The sequence below is a fragment of the Hipposideros armiger genome, unplaced genomic scaffold (genome assembly GCF_001890085.2).
Source record: "Hipposideros armiger isolate ML-2016 unplaced genomic scaffold, ASM189008v1 scaffold_72, whole genome shotgun sequence".
NCBI classification, from domain to species: domain Eukaryota; kingdom Metazoa; phylum Chordata; class Mammalia; order Chiroptera; family Hipposideridae; genus Hipposideros; species Hipposideros armiger.
The window spans coordinates 3,181,937-3,202,935 of record NW_017731422.1 but is presented as its reverse complement, the minus strand read 5'-3'; the positions used below and the strand labels follow the sequence as shown (position 1 = coordinate 3,202,935).

Sequence of the window (20,999 nt, the reverse complement as noted above, 5' to 3'; positions counted from 1 at the left end):
TTCGAGAAGGCCTGGTGGCAGCTCTCCCTGCCTTTTGTAACATCTAAAGTCTGCCCCAGCCAAGCACTAACCAGGACCTGCTGTGAGCTGACGTCAGGACAGAGGGCCCCGCGGGGCTGGCTTTGATGTTTCCCAGGCCCTATCGCGGAGGCGCAGGGGGCTCTGAGTGGCAGTCTGGGAATGCAGCATCTCACCACAGCTCTGGGGCAGCCCCAGCCCCAGGAGGGGACGCTGGAGGCCGAGCTGGGTCCCCTCTGAGTCATGCCGTCTCATCTCCCAGCTCAGATTTCTGTGGCCAGTGGTCTGTGGTTCCTGCAACCCCACGGCCCCTTCCCTCCATCCCACCCCCACCTGATTATTCCCCTCAAACTTCTCTGCTGTGGCTGCTCTGTCCCATCCAGGGCCTGGGAGTGGTCCTGGGCCTTGCAAGGGGGGAGCTTACTAATGTTCTTAAAATGTGAGTCCTTGGGCAAGAAGGATGAACATAGTAATAATAATGGTAGTTGCCGTTTACCGAGTTAGCTCTGCCTGCGGCACTTCTGCCCCAGGTCAGACACACCAAGTGTGACCGTCAGGATTCGAGCCAGACCTGTCTGATTCCAAAACTTAGCTTAACACTCCTCTGAGTGGGCAAGACACCTGGCTCCGCAGTGCGCGTCTGGAAAAGCCGAGCAGGGAAGTGGGGTGTTTCCACTCTGAGGCAGGTACTCTCTCTTTGGCCTTTGAAGAGCATCCTGGAGCGCTGGGTCTGTGGTCCCAAGATTTTGGTAAGTCACATTCGCAGAGGCCCCCTGGGGCTTCAGCTTGAGGCTCCCATCTGTGTCATGAGAAGTGGTCGTGAGAAGTGCCCCACACGTCCTTTGAGGTTACCTCAGTTCAGCCAGTGGTCGCTGTGTACCTTTGTGTGCCTGGCCTTGTCTGCAAGAGGTGTGTCTACCTCTGCCTGGCCGTGGGGAGTGAGACCCATGGTGGGATCAGATACTTCCAGGGTTGGTTTTGAGTTCCTGGGCAGGGTAGGGAAAAGCGTGGGGCTATGGTCTTGGTTCTGGCTCCGCCACAAATGAGCTGTTTGATCTTGGGCAAATCCCTTTATCTCTCTGGACCTTGGTTTACCCATCTGTCCTACAAAGGGATTATCCCAAATTGTCCAGTAGGGGCAGGGCCACACTCCGATGTTTGGAAGTGAGTATGTGTGTATGTGGAGGGGGGCTGTCAGGGTGACTGGGGGTGCTTAGCCCCAGTGCCCAGGGGGCTTATTAACTTGCACAGAGGGTGGGATAGCCAAGCGTAGTGGAGAATTGTCCTATCTCGAGAGCCAACAGTACCCCATTGAGAAGTAATGGGGGTGCTCTTAGCCGTGTGTCTTGTGGGCTGGCCCCTCTGAGAATGTTGAGAGAAGGACCAACACCAGGGGCAGCCCCTCCTCTGAACCCAGCCCTGTGGGGCCCTGAGATCAGTGTCCAGTGGTTTGGGAGGGAATGGGCAGGGCCCGTAGGCCTCTTTATTCCTGCCCTTGCTGGGCCCAGTTTGGCCAGAGGCAGAGCCTGATTCCTCATGTAGCAGCCCCAGGTGGCCCATTTCTTCTTCCTGGAGAGGCAGCACGCCCTTTTCTGTGTGTCACCCACCCCCTGTAGCTCTGGGCCTCTGCAGGGCACCCACATGGGCCAGGAACAAAGCCCGGTGTGTTATTCCTGCTGCCGTAACCATGCCACCTGCCCAGCCCTGCCCTTCTCCGCCTCCCCAGCCCACCTGCTGCACAACACAGGCTGATCACTCTTGCCTTTGTTCTCACTGGCTATGGTTCCACCCTTGGTTGCAGGGCCTCTTTTCTCTGAGGGTGTCCCCCTGGTCCTGGCCAGAGCTGAACCGTAGCCGTGCAGGAGCGGGGATGGATTCAGGTGACAACCTGGAAGCACTTGGCTCACCTCTCAGTTTAGCACAGAAAGGCCCGCCTTGGCCACGGATGGATTCTTAGGGATAGAGAGTGGGAACGTGGGGGTGGCTCTGGCATGTCTTCAGGAATAGCCCTACTTCTAGAGAATACTGGCTTCTCCTTAAAGGGGTGGGTTCTCCCAAAGAAGCCCCTGGGGAACACTGGGCTGTAGAGTGTCTGTGGGTAGGATTCAGAGTGCCCTCCCTGACCTGTGGGACCTCAGTGGGTGGGTGAGAGCCAATAATCCTTCTAAGATGCTCTGGATCATGACTCAATTTTGCTCAACGTCCTGGATTCTGAAGATGGTCGGGAGGGTTGCCTGCTCATAATGTCCCCTGCTTCTCAGCCCAGCATCCCAGACCTGCTATGATCTGGTCCCGCAGGTCTGAGGCCCCCTTCCTCTAGGGCGCCTCCCATGTACCAGCAGTGTCCCCCCCAATTCTTGGGGTTCCCTTTCTCTTCTGCACTCCAGGGGCACTGACATCCTATACCTTTCATTTGGCGTGAGTTTCGCCATGGCCCGTATAATTATCCTGTGTCCCCCTCTAGACTGGCATCCTGCAGAGCACACAGCACGGTTTAAAAGTTCCTCAGTGTCCATTTGGCAGTGGTGGTCTCATGAGCCTTCCTACCTGCACATACTGGATAGCGCATGTACACAGCCTTTCTCCTCCTCCTGTGCGGAGGGTGATGGGTGACCTGTGTTAGGACAGTGGCTGCAGCTCTTCTTGACCCTGCTTCTCCCATGTCCCCATCTGCAGGTGCCCAGGCAGCCATCGTCTTCATCAAGGAGCCATCCTCCCAGGATGCACTTCAGGGGCGCCGGGCGCTGCTCCGCTGTGAGGTGGAAGCCTCAGGGCCGGTACATGTGTACTGGCTGCTGGATGGGGTCCCTGTTCAGGACACGGAACGGCGTTTCGCCCAGGGCAGCAGCCTGAGCTTCGCAGCTGTGGACCGGCTGCAGGATGCGGGAGCCTTCCAGTGCGTGGCTCGGGATGAGGCTACTGGAGAGGAGGCCCGCAGTGCCAATGCCTCCTTCAACATCAAATGTGAGAGCCGGGGCGTGCCTGCCCTCGCCCCCCCCCCCAGCCAGACCCTCAACTCCCGAGCCCTGCAGGACCCCTCCTTTCCCTCAGCTTCCCCCCATTTCCAGTTGAATGGGGCAGGCAGAATTCAGTGTGGTCAGCTCTTTCTGCTGTGTGGATAAAAGGAAGCTAAACGTTTTCATTTTTGGCCTTTTGAGCTTCCTTTGCTTGGCCCGCTCCAAATTCTTTGGAGTGTACTTTTTCTCCTAATAATGGCCCTTGAGCCATTCTCTATTGCTTGGGTCCACTTCTGCTTCTTTGAAAAGTATTTTTTCTTCTAATAAACTGTCCTTTTCAGCAACTTTTAAAAAAAAAGAAAAAAGTTTTAATTTTTCCAAAATGTTTTTCCTTCAAATCTTGGAACATTTATTGGCCAGGTGTTTTTGCAAATGGCAAAAGCAGTGAGGCAACGTGGCCAAGTGTCAGGCTTGATCTACCAGGGCCCGGGCAGGCAGTCAGTCTCTGGTGGCCCGTCTGTAGCCCCGGCCTCCGCTTCACAGGGCTTCACGCTGCTGTCTCTTGGCTCAGACCCTCCAGGTCCCCACATTGTTTCCTGCTTGTCCTCCTTCCCCTTTGCCCTTCCACACTTGCTCTGCCCCTCACGATGCAACCGCGGCCTCTGCTACAGGGATTGAGACTGGTCCTGTGGTTCTGAAGCATCCAGCGTTGGAAGCCGAGATCCAGCCACAGACCCAGGTCACTCTGCGTTGTCACATTGATGGGCATCCTCGGTAAGGAGCCGACTTTGAAGGTGGGGATGGAGAGGGTTATTCTAGACAGGGATACCTCCCCAAATCTTGGACTCCACTCAAATGCACCTCACTTCATTCTGTCACCGCCCCTGCCCCTGTGCTGCTCCACACCAGCCCCAGGTGGCCTGAGGGGCAACGTTGTGCTGTGGAGTGACCCTGGATTCTGGGAGCTGAGAGAGCTAGAATTTCAGCCTGATTCTGCCCCTGAATTGCTACGTGCCCTTGTGCAAGTCACTTGCCCTTCCTTGGCCTCAATTTTCCCATTTGTAAACCGAGGGGTCTAGCCCTGATCCTCTGATTCTGTGTCCCATCCACTGGCCACCTGAGTACCCCTGCTTCTCTGTTGCTGACCCCCTGGCCCTGCAGGCCCACCTACCAGTGGTTCCGAGATGGGAGCCCTCTCTCCGAGGGTCAGAGCAACCACACGGTCAGCAACAAGGAGCGGAACCTGACCCTCCGGCCGGCCGGCCCTGAGCACAGTGGCGTCTACTCCTGCTGTGCCCACAATGCCTTTGGCCAGACCTGCAGCAGCCAGAACTTCACCTTGAGCATTGCAGGTGAGCCTGGGATGGAGATGGAGAACGTGGGGCAGGGATGGGAGGCTCACTCTGCCTGTTCACGTGCCTGTGCTTCCCTTGCCCAGATGAGAGCTTTGCCAGGGTGGTGCTGGCGCCCCAGGACGTGGTAGTGGCAAGGAACGAGGAGGCCATTTTCCACTGTCAGTTCTCAGCCCAGCCACCCCCGAGCCTGCAGTGGGTATTTGAGGATGAGACTCCCATCACTAACCGCAGCCGGTAAGGCATCTGGGCAGGGGGCCTTCAAGTACGGTGGTACAAGTTGTGTACTGCACAGTGCGTTCTCGAATGCGAATCAATCACAGACATCATAGACCTGGACACGTATTACTTCAGATTTCCAGCAGATGGCAGTAGAATGCCTCGCTATTACTAAACGAGGCCAACAAAGGGAAGCCTCCAGGAAGGGCACCTATCTCTCTCCAGTCCCTGCAACTGACACTGCGTGAGCTAGTCGCGGCTCTGCTTCTTTGCCCCTCCTCTCCTGCCCACGTGTTTTCTGGGATTGGGGGGTAGAGACCCAGGGATGGAAGGACACAGGACCAGGGTCATCACAGTCTGGATAAAATGGCAAAGACACCTTCCACACACACATACACACATGCACACACACGCATGTGTTTTGGAGGAAGTACACACTTCTAGAAGATGCTTCTGAGAGAGGTGCCAGCCCCTCAATAGGGACTTCCGTCCTCGCCCAGGCCCTATGACTGCAGAGAGCACCTGTGTGGTGCCAGGTACAGATGGCCATGGTCCTTGTGGTTGTGGCTCCCTAGGCTAGGGGCTTGGATCCCATCTGGCATCAGGCCTGAGGATGTCATCACTGGTTCACCTGGTTTGGCTGAGGGGCTTCTGACTGCTGGAGCTGGCTGCCTTACTGGCAGGCTTGTCCTGATCCCAGGAGAAGGTGGCCCCTCTGTCTCTACAGTTGCACGCTCTTGAGCACTCTCTGTGTCTCACCTAACCACTGCTGCTTGCCTCGCCACTCCAAAAGCCAAGTCTCGTATAGTTGGAACACATGCATGCACGTGCACACACACACTAATGTGGTGTGTCGGCTTCCTTCTCTCTGCCCTGTTCCTGGCTGACACCGTCCTACGTCTCTGACCTTTGTGGAATGTGGTCCCCTCCAGAAAGGGGCCTGTGGGCCACGTCTTCCAAATAGCACTATCTCCCCTCCACAGCCCCCCACACCTCCGCAGAGCCACCGTGTTTGCCAACGGGTCCCTGCTGCTGACCCAGGTCCGGCCACGCAATGCCGGGATCTACCGCTGCGTAGGCCAGGGCCAGAGGGGCCCTCCCATCATCCTGGAGGCCACGCTTCACCTGGCAGGTGGGTCCCTGGGTCTGGGGTGCCAATGTGGGGGCTGCCTTCATCGTTGTTGGCATGTAGGAATATAGGCTCCTGTTTGCACTTAGAACAGCTTGGAAGGCAGAGGAAGAACAAAGATGCTGGGGTAGGAAGAGGGTATGCTGAGGGGTATAGGGGAGGGTCTGTGCTGGAAAGGGCCAGAGCTTGCTGTGGGAGAACAAGTACCCTGAGACACACAGTAATCAGGCTATCTCCTGCCTGCTTACATCCCTGCAGAGATTGAAGACATGCCGCCATTTGAACCACGGGTGTTCACAGCTGGCAATGAGGAGCGTGTGGCCTGCCTGCCCCCCCAGGGTCTGCCGGAGCCCCGGGTGTGGTGGGAGCATGCAGGAGTCCGGCTGCCCACCTATGGCAACGTCTACCAGAAGGGCCATGAGCTGGTGTTTGCCAGTACTGCTGAGAGCGATGCTGGCGTATACACCTGCCATGCAGCCAACCTGGCTGGTCAGCGGCGACAGGATGTCAATATCACCGTGGCCAGTAAGCACCCCTGCCCTGAAGGATGAGGCAAAATGGAGGGGAGCCCAGGTTCTAGGAGGTCTCAGGCTCTGGGTGTGATGGACAGAGGCTTGCTTGGTGCGCACTTGAGTCCTTCTTAGCTCTGGGTCCTGCAGGCTTAGAAATCAGTCCGCTGCCGGGAGGTGATGTTGAGTGGACAGTGGAGAGCCAGGCATGGAGGTTGGAGGTGACATCCTGCTTAGAAAAATGGTCCTCTGGCTTCAGAGGAAGACGCAATGGACGGGAGTCTAGAGACCCAGGTCCCACTCTGTCCCCATTGCACAGAGTGACCATGGGTAGCAAGTCACCTGCCTTGCTAGGGCTGTCTTGTCATCCATAAAATGGGGCTAATAACCCACTATCTATCCTACAAGATGGTCGGAAAAATGAATGAAATAGAAGGAAAAAGATTTTATTTTTCGGGAAGGCGATAGTGAACAAACTTCTAGGTGATTATTATTTTATTTGTTTTTATGCTTTCTAAGTTTTTACAATGAACATACTACTTGTGAAATAAGGGGGAGGGAGCAATATATATTTTAATAAATGAATAGAGTGAAATCACATATGATAAAGACCTATATACCCTTGCTACAGGCATAGAGATTTTATTTTTTCTTTTACCATGCCTGTTCTAAACTTTTATGATAGTTTAAATAGATGCACAAGACTCACCCTTATATACATACACAGTTTTTTGTTTGTTTGTTTTGTTTTGTTTTTTAAGATTTTTATTGGGGAATTGAGGGAAGGGGAACAGACAAGTTGCTATTCTTTTGTTCTTCAGTCTAGTTGTGGAGGACGTTGCTTCACTGGCCCAAGTTGGCACCATCATTGCACCCTTCCCGGGCGAGGCAGATCAGTCTCCGGCTTCTGGACGGCCGCTCACAGCGGCTGCTGGCCGCTCACTCTGGCTGCTGGCTACACACGGTAGCTCATAGCAACCCACCTGCCATCGCTGGTGACTCACGGCAGCCCAGCTCCAGGTTGAGCTGTTGTTCAGCATCTTAGCTGTAGAGGGCAGTGTCACTGGCCCTCATATGTGGGATCCGAACCGGGGTCCTCTGGCGTCCCAAGCCAGGTCTTAACCAACGCGCCACTCAGCCAGCCCCATACACACAGTTTTGCAACCTGCTTCTTCCACTTACCTCTACATCTTTTCAAGTGGGTAAATTTCAAAACTGCAAAAAGATTTTGAGTATGGAAAGGGCTGTGTAAATTTGAAGTTGTGACAACACTATTCCCGTTCAAAATACTGACACCGCAGAGACCTGCTCTCTTGTACTCAGGTACCTGGTTCAGCGGGGAAGCTGTAACACACAGGTCACATGTGCTCAGGACACTTTCTCAGTGACATACAGACACATGCAAGCAGCTACAGTCAGCTTTTCTCCAGTCTGGGTCTGTAGATCACCTGTTTGTTGGGGGTGCTTTAAAAAAAATGCAGAATCTGGGACCCCACTCCAGATCTGACCCAGATTCTCTGGAGGCGGGGCCCAGGTGGAGAGTGTTTAACAAGTGCTTCAGGTGATGTTTACACATGCTAAAGGTGGAGAAGGCTGTCTTTGATCAGTCCTTCGACAGGCACTGCCTGAGCCATGCCCTGTGCCCTACACTGCACTCTGAGAAGGAGGCCTGTGAAGTTAGAAAGCATGCATGATGCACGCAGGGCTGGATGAGGTGCAGAGGGGTAGGGTCTAGAGTTCGGAGTAGGGAGAGCTCTGTGGCTGCATTCCGTCAACAGATTTATTGAGTGCATTCATGGTGCTAGGCACGGTTCCCAGTCCTGGGAATGCCGCAGTGAACAAAGCAGACAAAAATCCCTCCCCTCCTGGAACTCAAAGTCTAGTAGGAGCAACAAGCAAACAAGAAAAACAGTTGAATGAACAAGTAGATAATTTTAGGTGGCAGCAGAGCCGTGAAGAAAAAGAAAATAGGGTAAATGACCGAGAGAGATATGAGGGCCAGGGGGAGTTTAGGGAAGACTTCTCTAGAGGGTGACATTTGAGCTGATGCCTAAATTAAGGAGGGAGCCATGTTGATAGGCCCTGAGACAGAAATGAGCTTGAGTGTTGGAGGGGCCGCGTAGCCTGTGTGGCTTGAGTTGAATAAGAGGTGGTGAGTATGGTTGAGGTTGTCTAAGAGATGAGGACTGGATCACGTGGGGCCGTGTAGGAATATAGGAAGGACTTTGGCTTTTATTCCAAGTCTATCAGTTATCTATTGCTGCATAACAAATGACTCCAAAATATAGTGGCTTGAAATAATAGCCATTGTTTTGCTTCTGATTCTGTGGGTAGGGTTCAACGGGACGGCTCATCGGCGCCATGTACTGTTGGCTGGGCTCGTGCACATTTGCAGTCAGCTGATAGGTTAGCTGGTGCCTGGCTATTCCCTGATGGCCTCGCTCACGTGTCTGGCAGTTGCCATCGCCCAGGGTATCTTGGTTCTCTTCCACATGGCTGCTCCAGCCGGCTAGCTCAGGCTTCCTCACGTGGAGGCTGGGCCCAGAGCACGAAAGTAGAAGCTGCAAGGCCTCTGAAGGCATCAGCTTAGAAATTGCACAGTGTCACTTCCACTGGGGACAAGGCAAGCCACCCAGATTCCAGGCCGTAGAGAAACAGACGTTTCCTCTTGATGGGACAGTGGCAATATCACGTTGCAAAGAGATGGAAGGGGATGGAAAGACAGTTGACAACTGTCTTTGCAAACTGTCGGNTAAGAGATGAGGACTGGATCACGTGGGGCCGTGTAGGAATATAGGAAGGACTTTGGCTTTTATTCCAAGTCTATCAGTTATCTATTGCTGCATAACAAATGACTCCAAAATATAGTGGCTTGAAATAATAGCCATTGTTTTGCTTCTGATTCTGTGGGTAGGGTTCAACGGGACGGCTCATTGGTGCCATGTACTGTTGGCTGGGCTCGTGCACATTTGCAGTCAGCTGATAGGTTAGCTGGTGCCTGGCTATTCCCTGATGGCCTCGCTCACGTGTCTGGCAGTTGCCATCGCCCAGGGTATCTTGGTTCTCTTCCACATGGCTGCTCCAGCCGGCTAGCTCAGGCTTCCTCACGTGGAGGCTGGGCCCAGAGCACGAAAGTAGAAGCTGCAAGGCCTCTGAAGGCATCAGCTTAGAAATTGCACAGTGTCACTTCCACTGGGGACAAGGCAAGCCACCCAGATTCCAGGCCGTAGAGAAACAGACGTTTCCTCTTGATGGGACAGTGGCAATATCACGTTGCAAAGAGATGGAAGGGGATGGAAAGACAGTTGACAACTGTCTTTGCAAACTGTCGGCCACACATACACGAAGTCAGAGGATGGGAAGCCCTTGAGGGGTTTTCAGTTGGAGAGTGACATTTTCAAAAGATCACTCTGGCTGTTCAGAGAAGACTAGAATGTTAGAGGCAAGAGTCAAAACAGGGAGACCAGTTAGCAGATGACTAATCATCTATCCCAGGGGTCGGCAAACTGCGGCTCGTGAGCCACATGCGGCTTTTTGGGTGTGTACATGTGGCTCTGAAGTACAATTGAAAATGAAAATAAAACTATCACAGTTTCATTTGTACAATTTTTAAAGGATATTCACGTAATGGTGATTTCATTTGTTTTATGGTTCTCAAATAATTTTTAAATTGTGAGGGACAGGATTGGCTCTTCCGTCTCAAAAGTTTGCCAACCCCTGGTCTAGGGAAGAGGGTTAAAGGCCTTTGAACAGAGGTGGTAGTGGTGGAGGTGAGAGATGGTCAAATTCAGGATATGCTTTGGAGCTAAGGTTGATAGTGTTTGTGTAGAATGAGTGTGATGGTGGGGAATGTAGAATGTAGAGAAGTGAAGGCTTGATTTTTGACTTCTGCAATTGTTGGCTAGTGGCAATATTTACTGAGATGGGAAAGCTGGTATGAGCAGGCTTGGAGGGAAATCAGGTGTTCTCTTGCACATCTAACGTTTGAGATGCCTATTAGATAGCCAGTTGGAGATTCCAGTAGGCAGTTGGATTTGTAAGTCTGAGGCTCACGGAGAAGGTCGGCAGTCAGGGTCCAGGTTTACGCTTCGTCCGCTCATGGTGTTGAAAGCTGTGGGCTGGATGAGATCATTCAGGCAATGGGTGTGGCTAGAACAGAACAGATCTGAGGCCCAAGGCTTGGAACATTATGGTCTAACAAAGAGCAAGGGTTCTGGAATCAGACAGACCAGACTTTTCAATCCTATCTTTCTCGTGTGTTAGCAAATATCACCATTACTTCATTTTTAAAATTTATTTTATTTTATTTTATTGGGGAATTGGGGGAGGGGATCAGTGCTGGGGAATCAGGGGAAGGGGAACAGACAAGTTGCTGTCGTTTTGTTCTTCAGTCTAGTTGTGGAGGACGTTGCTTCACTGGCCCATGTTGGTATTATCATTGCGCTCTTCCCAGGTGAGGCAGATCAGTTGCCGGCCTCTGGACGGCCGCTCACGGTGGCTTTTGGCAGCTCACACCAGCTGCTGGCCGCTCACGCTGGCTGCCAGCCACACACGGTAGCTTATGGCAGTTCATTGCAGCCCTGCTGCAGCCTATGCCGTCGCCAGCGACTCTCGGCAGCCCAGCTCCAGGTCGAGCTGTTGTTCACCATCTTAGCTGTAGAGAGCGCAGTGTCACTGGCCCTCATGTGTGATCCGAACTGGGGCCCTGCTGCTCAGAGCTGGTGTCCCAAGCCAGCTCTTAACCAATGCACCACTCAGCCGGCCCCCACCATTACTTCTGAACCCCTAGGGGTCTTCTTAGCTGTAAAACGGATATAGGAATACATACCTTGGGGGTTTATTGTGACCATTCACTAAGATAATGTTCAAGAGGTGCTGGCCTGTAGGCCTTCACTAAGGGGTAATTGCTACAGTTGTCACCGGAGCAGACGAGGGTTTCCAAACTGAGGACCTAGTGGTATGTTAGAATTTCTTGGGATTGGATCTTTTGGTTTTACAAACATGTTCATCAGCCTTCACTGTTCCCTCCCCTCTAGCTGTGCCCACATGGTTGAAGAAGCCCGAAGACAGCCAGCTGGAGGAGGGCAAGCCAGGCTACTTGCACTGTCTGACCCAAGCCACGCCGAAACCCACCGTCATCTGGTACAGAAACCAGATGCTCATCTCGGAGGTGAGAGTGAGGATGGCTGGGGGTGGAGGGGCAGAACCCCTTCTCTCTGCTCCTCTCTGTGCTGACCTCCACAGCGCTCTTTCGTTCCCGGGGCTGCTCCCAGGGCGATGTTGGTGGGGGATTAAGCCAAGACTTCTCATGGTCACATCTTATGTGCTGTAGGACTCGCGGTTTGAGGTCTCCAAGAACGGGACCTTGCGTATCAACAGTGTGGAAGTGTACGATGGGACATGGTACCGCTGCGTGAGCAGCACCCCAGCTGGCAGCATTGAGGCCCAAGCCCGTGTACAAGTGCTGGGTGAGCTGGCATGTGAGGGAAAGGTGCTTTGCCTAGTGGGCAGGAGGGTAAAGGAGAAGGAACGGCAGGGTTCAAGGTTTTTAGGCCTGCCCCGGCCTTTCTAGCTGCTTCAATTCCTCCTCTTTCCATCTACCCACCTTCCCTCTACTGAAACAGAAAAACTTAAGTTCACACCACCGCCCCGGCCGCAGCAGTGCATGGAATTTGACAAGGAGGCCACAGTGCCCTGCTCAGCCACAGGCCGAGAAAAGCCCACCATTAAGTGGATACGAGCAGGTGAGTACCGTGCAGGCATGGAGAGGTGGGTAGGCAGGGCCGTCAACGATCAGTGCATGTGTGCAAATCTGAGGACCAGCTGAGTGCCCAGCACCATGCCAGGAACTGTGGGGACAGACAAGAAACGTAGGGTCCGTTTATAGTCCAGTTAGGAAACAAAGAGCCAGACACAAAAGAGGTCAGATGGTAGCATTAGACTACATATGACTCAAGACATCAAGTGATTGGATTGGGCCAGACAGTGCTATAACGTCCTCCCTCCTCCCATTTCAAAAGAGTCATCCTTTCCCACATGAAAGAACCTGGGCTCCTTCAGAAAATTTTGGGAGGGGAAAAAAATACGTAATCCCACCATCCATCATCTCTGGGTGTGTGCCTTTTTCTACATGTATCTTTCTGTTTTTACAAAGTGATTTTATTGTACATCTTTACTTAATGTACTTATTGTATATTTTCACTTATTAAATTTACATGAGTAAGTCATGTTTACTCTAAAAATAGAAGATGCAGATAACTATGTAATTTTATATCCTTCTTTTACTTAACATTACCAAGCATTACCCTATGTTTTCATACATAAACATTGGCTTTGATGATGGTGATAATATTCCAATGATTGAATTCACTATAATTTACTCAAATATTCCCTAAATGTTGGAGATTTGTTGCTAGCCATCCTCCTCCTCTCCCCCCCCCCTTTCTTTTTATTGCTATAATAAACATCTTTAAGCCAAAGTTTTTTCTGGATTTGGGTTTGTTTCCTTTGGGAAAGATTCCCAGGAATGGAATAATTATGTATAAAAGGGTATGCACATTTTTACAACCCTTGAGGTGGATTGCCAAATCGTTTTTTAAAGGGCTGGGCCAGTTTTTACATTCCCATGAACAGTGCGAGTGAGAGACGGTTGTAGGTTGTGAAGAAGAAGTGGGCTCTCTGCTCAGGTGGTCTGGGGGAGTTTTCTCTGGAAGATGGGGCTCAAAATGGATCTGAAGCCTGGGACGGTGGCAGAGAGCAGGGCTGGGTTCTAGGAGTGGGGAATGCCAAGCAGTGAAGATGAGAACAAGGCAAACTCAAGGCCCACTCGGAAGTCCAGTTTGGCAGAAGTGGAACATTACACAGGGCAGTAGAAGGAGGCGAGACTGACAAATTTGAAAAGAAGTAAATAACAGGGTCTCCCAATGCCTAGCTCGGGAGTTTAGACTTTGTCTTTGGATAGTCAGGAGCGATGACATGTTTTTGAGTGGAGATGAGTGACAGGGCATTGCCAGTCAGCCACCCATATAACTCTGGTCAAGCCCATGATTTCCCTTTGTTGCCCCTGCAGATGGGAGCAGCCTCCCGGAGTGGGTGACGGACAATGCCGGGACCTTGCACTTCTCCAGGGTGACCCGCGATGATGCTGGCAACTACACTTGCATCGCCTCCAATGGGCTGCAGGGCCAGATCCGTGCCCATGTCCAGCTTACTGTGGCAGGTGCGACCGTGGCAGGGCCCTGGGGCTGGGGCTGGCAGGCCCTGTGGGGCAGCAGCCTGTACCCTGCCAGCCCCATTGCTCACTGCTCCCTGCCCCTCACCGGGCTCTTCCCATCCAGTTTTCATCACCTTCAAGGTGGAGCCCGAGCGCACGACCGTGTACCAGGGCCACACAGCCCTGTTGCGGTGCGAGGCCCAGGGGGACCCCAAGCCACTCATTCAGTGGAAGGGCAAAGATCGCATCTTGGACCCCACCAAGCTGGAACCTAGGTAGGGCCGTCTCCCCCCGACACCCACCTCACCTCTCCTGCAGCCCAGTCTCCCCAGGAGCTGGTGAGCTGGGCAGCACTGTGGCTTCTTTCCTGGCAGGATGCACATCTTCCAGAATGGCTCCCTGGTGATCCATGACGTGGCGCCTGAGGACTCGGGCCGCTACACCTGCATTGCAGGCAACAGCTGCAACATCAAGCACACGGAGGCCCCCCTCTACGTCGTGGGTATGGGCTGGGGACCGGAAGTGGTGGGGCCAGACATCTTTCTTATCTTGGTCCTCATCGGCCCCTTGTACACAGAAGGCACTTAAACCATTCTTGTGGTGGGGTGGGAATTCAGCTGTGTCCCCTCTGCCATGCCACAGCACAGTCATAGTTTCCTCCCTTAGAGCTGGGCTGTCGTTTCTCTAACGTTCCACAGCTGGGGCGTGTATGCACGTTGTGTGTGTGGGTGTGGGTGTGTGTGCGCGCGTGCGCGTGCGCGAGCGCCCTTGTCCTATAATGCTTTCTGTCAGGTCTCCTGCAGCAACCATACGTCTCGCTGGGTGGGTGGGGAGGGGAATCAGATCAGGATGCCCCAAGACAAGGCTCCTTTGTCCTGGAGGCCCAGAGGGGATGATGTGTCAGAGAAAAGGCCCTGACTAGAGTCAGGGACTTGAGGTTTGGGTCTGGCCTTTCCTGCTAACCAGCCATATGCCCTTAGAGGTAGATGTCATTTCCTCTCCAGGGCTGGTGTCTCCATCTGTAAGATGGGGGTCGTTGAAATGAGAAGTTCTCAAGTTTTTTGGGTTTAACAGCAGAACTATTTTTCGGCAAGAGTATGATGTGGGACTTCAGCTGGATAACAGTGAAGTGACAGGCCCCTTAATTGCAGCCAATAGGTGTGTGTGGGAGTTGGGGGATCATGTATTGTCTCCATTTGGGCCTCTCCCTCAGTTCCCCTAACTTCCTCGATGAGACCCTAGGCCTCTGAAAGCCCCTAGACTAGAAAATCCCTTCTACATATACTTTTCTTGAAGAACCTGCTCTGATCTGGACAAGTATATGGAATTCTAAACCAGAAGTTCCCAGATGCTGCTGTTCAGGGCCTGACTCATGGTATCAAGTCATTTAAGAAGCTTGCTAACAAACCGGGTTTGTGAGGTGTTCGACAGGTGTGGTTTGTATGTACATCCCTGGCCTGGTGTTTGGAGGCACAGCGAGCTTGGGAGTCACTGGCCTCACCTCCTTCAGAGTTCCCTATGACCTCGGTGGGGCCTGAGGACCTGACCCTTGTCAAAGCCAGTGACGGTGGTGACCCTCCCCAGGTCTCTCTGGCTTGGTCAGGCAGGCCCTCAGGGGTCTGGGAGGTTGTCGGTGTGGAGTGTGGAGGGGCTGGTAGAGAAGTAGGGCCAGGTTTGCTTCCTCAGCCCCTGCTCAGACGTCTCTATGTCTCTCAGACAAGCCTGTGCTGGAGGAGTCGGAGGGCCCAGGCAGCCCTCCTCCCTATAAGATGATCCAGACCATCGGGCTGTCGGTGGGCGCCGCCGTGGCCTACATCATTGCCGTGCTGGGTCTCATGTTCTACTGCAAGAAACGCTGCAAGGCCAAGCGGCTTCAGAAGCAGCCCGAGGGCGAGGAGCCGGAGATGGAGTGCCTCAATGGTGAGGAGCTTCCCAGCAGAGGGAGGTGGTGTGCAGCGCGGGTGCTGAGCGCCCTCCTGCGGCCATGGCGAAGAGAGCCGTGGCACTAGAGGAAGCAGGCGGCCGCAGAGCGCTGGGTCTTGGAGCTTTGGCCGCCAGGACCAGAGCTGCCCCACCCCCAGCTGGAAGCCTGCAGTTGGCCAATTTCCAAGGCCTTGGCTTCTGAGAAAGCTGGCTTAAGACTTCCTCATTGGAGCCCCTTGGACCAGCTACCTATGTTTCCCTGCCTTCTCCTCCCTGCAGCACTAAGCCACAGATATAATTAGTGTATATATTCATGTTCCTGTTGCACATCTTGTCTGCCCCATGAGTCTTTGCGTTCCCCCAAGGGCAATCTACCTGTCTCCCTCCCCCTCCTACTCTGTCTCCTCCAACTGGGAGCCCCCAGGGGCACTGCTGGGTCTCCCCTGTACACTGAGGTACTCAGGAGTGGGTCCTGCGTCCCCCTTGTTGTGATTTCCCCTTTGTGCCTGTTTAGAGCTTTGCACATAGGAGGCCCCATGAAAGCAAAACCCCTCATGTTTGTAGGTGTCCAGGGACCGGTCATTCAGATGAGACTTGTCCAGTTCATTCCTTTCGTTGTAATCAGCTGCACCAATTAAGTGTCATACCATAAAGGACACCCGTCACCCTCACCTCCAGTCCCATCAGTTCATCGGTGGGATTGGCTCTTTTGGGTGGAACACTGGGATTAGACCCATTTGGTGGACATGGAGGTTGGGGAAGAAAACTGAGGTTCCCACGGTGGCCTGAGTATCACGTCTTGTCTTCACACTCCCCTGTGCCCCTTCTTCCCAGGCGGACCTTTGCAGAATGGGCAGCCCTCAGCAGAGATCCAAGAGGAAGTGGCCTTGACCAGCTTGGGCTCCGGCCCCGTGGCCACTAACAAACGGCACAGCACAAGTGATAAGATGCACTTCCCGAGGGCCAGCCTGCAGCCTATCACCACACTGGGTATGTTACCTTGGCCGCAACAACTCTGCTTAACCATAGACCACCAGTTCTGTCCTGAGGCTAGGTTAGGGCTGGTGGCTCTGAAGTCCCTGAAACTTTAGAGATGGAGGGGGACATAGGGGGAACCTAGTCCCTAGTGCCTGTTGTTCACACCCCTCCTCCAGCTTTTGTCATTCCTGTGTGTTATTGATTTGATGTTTTCTTTAGATTTTTTTTTAAACTTTAAAGTTAGCTTTGTTCTAGGGAAACAATGTGAGAAATTAGGGATTTGTGCTAGTTAAATGTTTTCTGGGCATACATTAAAACATAACCATGAAGACCTGTTTATCATGAACCACTAAAATTCTCATGCAGACCACCATTTGGAAGACCCTTTATTAATCTGTTAATCCCACCCCTTTATTTCACTGCTGAGGACTTGAAGCCCAAGGTGGGATGGGAGGGAATGGGGTTTGCTCAGGGTCCCACAGCAGAACTAGGCCACGGCCCAGTTCAGGTGGGTGGGGAGCAGCAAGGACCCCACTGTGTGACAGAGAGAAGCGAGGCACCGCCCCACGTCAGGGGCTTCCCCTGCCTGGGTACAGGCAGCTGGCTGACGCGGACCTGTCCCCACAGGGAAAAGCGAGTTTGGGGAGGTGTTCCTGGCGAAGGCGCAGGGCTTGGAGGAGGGGGTGGCAGAGACCCTGGTGCTTGTGAAGAGCCTCCAGAGCCGGGACGAGCAGCAGCAGTTGGACTTCCGGAGGGAGTTCGAGATGTTTGGGAAGCTGAACCATGCCAACGTGGTGCGGCTCCTGGGGCTGTGTCGGGAGGCCGAGCCCCACTACATGGTGCTGGAGTATGTGGACCTGGTATGCTGCTGGCAGGGCCCTCGGGGTCTCGGACAGGGCAGTGCCCTCATGGGGATTGCGGAGGGGTCGCCATGGAAACCTCGTCTCATGGGGTCTCAGCTGAGACCTTGGCTTGCCTGCTGTTGCCACCTCGAGATGCTCAGCCTCCCGCCCACCCTCCCAGCTCTCCAACACCTGCCTTTCCTTGACAGCACCCCATCTTTGCCACCTGCCAGCCCGGTGTCTGCGGGTTGGTTCTGAGTTCTTTCTGGCATTTACTCTGCACACTGCTTGGACGCCTCCCATGTCTTCGCCCCTGACTCTGGGTTTCTTTGGTTTGTTGTTTTTATTTTTCCCCAGGGTTTATCACCCCTTGAGAATAAACTTAGCAGAACCTGGCTTTCCTTCCTTCCCAGCATCCAGTACCATGTGAGGTACCATGTGAGGCAGCAGTGTTAGCCCAGTCACCAGCCTTCTCGTTCCACTCCAGTTGTCATGCCCAGATTTGCCCCTTGCTCCTCATTCCCTGACTGACCTTGGCCTAATCCCCTTGGCCCTCAAACTGCTGCTTATCAAATCCCCCAGCTCAAAGGGGAGAGAGGGGCGGGGCGGGAGGGGCGGAGTCAGTCTTAATCTTCTCATTAGAAGTGCTTATGAGTGCTTTGTCTAGGTTTCTGCTGCTGGCGTTCCCTCCTGTTTGTTTGTGTCTATCAGATAATAAACTCCTGGGGGACAGAGGTCAGTGGGGCTGTGTTTTCCTCTCCAGGGGCTTTGGCACTTGCCTGTCGGGGGGCTCCTCGGAAGGTAGATATGACACCCTCTCTTTCTGACTGAGGGAGCTTCTAGGAGGCATCTCCTATGTATTTTTTAATTTCCACTGGATTGTCTCCATGGGAGGGGCATTCAGATCAGGGCTTCCTACCACCTGCCGGGCAGACACCCTGTGAGCACCTGCTTGGTTTGATGCTTTGAACAGGATAGCTGGGCTCTGACCTGACAGAGATGCTTGGCTTTTCCCTCAGGGAGACCTCAAACAGTTCCTGAGGATTTCCAAGAACAAGGATGAAAAATTGAAGTCACAGCCCCTCAGCACTAAGCAGAAGGTGAGGACAGGGAGGGAGAGGGCCCCAAGGGTGGGCCAGGTGCAAGGGCTGTCATCGGAACAGGTGCTACCGATTGAGTGCTCCCTGTGGGCCCTGGTAAGTACTTTACAAATGTTATCTCAGTGATCATGATACACCTCTTAATATCGGTCACTGTCCCCATTTTGTGGGTGGACAAACTGAGGCGTAAGAGGTTTAGTGACTTGTCCTTGGTCACATGGCCCGAAAGAGGCATTGTATTGCCGTGTTGCCTTCCTATAGAAGAGCTGCTGTCTGTCTGTGCCGCTGGAGCAGGACTTCAGCTCCCTGCAGGGAGCACTGAGGTGGATGGAGGGCAAGCAGGGAACACCTCCCCAGAGGAGCGGAGGAGCCGCAAGCAGCCTGAACGATGGGGCCGGCTGCGCGGGCTGTGGTCTCCTGAGTATGTTTCTTCAGCCTCTGAGTGTGGAAGACTCTCCTGTGAATGGGCTGCCCAGGTTTCACCCTTTGTGGTTGTCACGCTTTCACTCTCACTGGTGCTGTAGACTCGGTAGCCTTTCCTGCCTTTCTGGGCTGGCTGGAGCCCCATGGTAGAGCTGACCCGGTTGAAACAGTGAAGAAGGGAACGCTTGCCTGTTCCCCGCTGCCCACATGGGACGATACCTACTGCATGCCAGCCCTGGCTGTCCACAGCCTCCTCCCCTCCCCTCTGAAATAGTTCCACCTCCTTCCATGTGACTGGGCACTCTGCTTCCAAGCTGACAGTGAAGTCACTTCATAAACCAATCAAAGCCCAGGCAGGTAGGCAGACACTGCGAGGGCCCTCCCAGGTGGCCGTCCCTTGCCTTTTAGGCCACAGACTCTGGGGGCAGGGCACAAAGGTGTGGCTGGTTGATCAGTCAGGTGCGTGGGACCCTGGCTGCCCCTGATCTCTCTGGGGAAGTGGCTCTGTGCTCTTCAGGCTGGCCTCCTTTTATTACAGGTGAATTTACTGAGGCCCAGATAGGGCAAGTGACCTGGCACCAGGTCACCCAGAGCTGGCCTTCTGAAACTGAGCCCCTGCCTCCATCTCTGTGAAGCAATAGGACAGGACATGCTATTCCAGCTCGGGATGTCAGGACCCCAGAGCTCACAAATCAGGACATGCATGGAGCCAGCTAATCTTTACTGAGCCAGCCATGGCCCTCAGGGACCTTGGAGATGCAAAACTGAAACTGCCAGGCATCCTTGGAGCACTTAGGATTTAGTGAGGGAGCTAAGGCAAATGAGGATGCACATCCCATACAGACTTCAGGTACAACACGGGAAGCGAGTAAGAGACATAAAATAAGAGACGTTGAAGTGTTCGCTTCCTTTAGGTAGACAGACAGTTGTGGTTAACAAAGAAGGTTTCCTGGTAGAGAAAGCCATTTGTGTTCAGTTCTCAAGGACAGGAAGTTGTTGAATGGCAGGAAGGGGATGGATTCAGGAGCGAGGGGAGTCAAGGTAGGTTTCTGTGGCTGGGACAGGGATATAGGCTGGCCGGAAATCAGTTACCTCCGTCACATGACCTGAGGGACTGTATTTGGCTGAAAGCCATCACCACCTTTGCTGAAAAGCTCTCCCACACTTTGTGCCAGAGCATCTTAAATGTGATGGGGAGCTTCAATAAGTTGGGTTCCACACTCTCCCAGGACAATATCTGCATCAGATGAGAGGGTATGGGATTGCTTATAATAATAATAATAATAATAATAATAATAGATTTCTGGACCCTACCTCTCTCAGACTAGGGAATCAGAATATCTGAGAGCGGGGTCTGAGGACCTGCATTTTTCAAACAACCTTTCCAGCTGATTCCTAAGCTCATTATAAGTTTGAATAGTCCTTGTGTAAGGGCAGTGGTTTTGAAATGTTTCTGGATTAGGATTCCCTTTAAGAAGTGCATTTTACATCATGACCCAGCACACGCGCGTGCGCGCACACACACAACTAAAATGAAACTTTCACAACACTATATTTGATGCACTGGATATTTCCTATCCTATTTTTTATTAACCCACAAAATTTGTTTTGAGACCTATGTGGATTTCAGTCAGTAGTTTGAAAAATAGTATTGTTTGGAGATTCTTAGGAAATATATACTAAGATGCTTTCTTGTGCTAATAATTTAGTGAGTTGTGTTAACGTTATATTCCTAAGGGTCCTGGGGGAATGGAAAGAGGAAGAATTAAGTTTTTAAAGGGTGGTGGAATGATAGGCAGGGTGCTCCCTGGCTAGCTAGAGCTGGAACAAGGGTGCTGTACATGGTGTGGGTGGGCGGGGGGATCCCCAGGAGGGTTTTAGGATAGCAGTGGGATAGTGATAGAAATCACAGACACTGGGTGTTGGCGTAATTGTAGGTAATGCTTGTTAGAGTAGCTGATAAGATAGATGATGGAGATTTTGAAGTCGGGGAAACTGTAACCTGTGATTTCTTTATGGATCTCCTGCAAGCTAATGACAGGATGAGAAGCAGGGTCAGCTTAGCACACCTGGTGGACAGCACTTTATGTGGTCAGATGCTGTGGCGGGACATAAAGCCTGTTGTGAGAAGAGTGCAATAGTGTCACAGTGGGTTAGTGGAACCTGGGCGAGCCCTTAGAATGTTAAAGTTGGAAAGGAAGGGGTGGGTTTGGTCTTTATAACCGTATTTGAAAATTAATCCTGTGGCCATTTGATGGCATCTTGCCCGGCAGTAAGGAAACCCTTGATTGGCTTAGGTCTGACAGAATTCCCTTTTGCTGTCCTCGTTTAGCCAG

At 52.8% G+C, this 20,999-nt stretch overlaps 1 protein-coding gene across 2 annotated transcripts in view; it reads left to right on the top strand.

Moving 5' to 3' along the window:
• PTK7 (protein tyrosine kinase 7 (inactive)) overlaps positions 1-20,999 on the top strand; it is a 64,488-nt gene that overhangs the window by 34,099 nt on the left and 9,390 nt on the right. The window contains exons 1-17 of one of the 2 annotated variants that reach the window (XM_019642702.1): positions 1,874-1,898; positions 2,695-2,982; positions 3,647-3,749; positions 4,137-4,327; positions 4,414-4,564; positions 5,530-5,678; positions 5,934-6,200; positions 11,221-11,354; positions 11,517-11,652; positions 11,809-11,928; positions 13,254-13,403; positions 13,522-13,672; positions 13,772-13,899; positions 15,114-15,317; positions 16,155-16,310; positions 16,926-17,158; positions 18,160-18,240. In XM_019642702.1, coding sequence (XP_019498247.1) covers positions 1,889-1,898; positions 2,695-2,982; positions 3,647-3,749; positions 4,137-4,327; positions 4,414-4,564; positions 5,530-5,678; positions 5,934-6,200; positions 11,221-11,354; positions 11,517-11,652; positions 11,809-11,928; positions 13,254-13,403; positions 13,522-13,672; positions 13,772-13,899; positions 15,114-15,317; positions 16,155-16,310; positions 16,926-17,158; positions 18,160-18,240 — 2,652 coding nt within the window. In that variant the 5' untranslated portion in view covers positions 1,874-1,888. Of the gene's footprint in view, positions 1-1,873; positions 1,899-2,694; positions 2,983-3,646; positions 3,750-4,136; positions 4,328-4,413; positions 4,565-5,529; positions 5,679-5,933; positions 6,201-11,220; positions 11,355-11,516; positions 11,653-11,808; positions 11,929-13,253; positions 13,404-13,521; positions 13,673-13,771; positions 13,900-15,113; positions 15,318-16,154; positions 16,311-16,925; positions 17,159-18,159; positions 18,241-20,999 lie in introns of those variants that run through there. The other variant, XM_019642701.1, reaches the window with a different exon arrangement.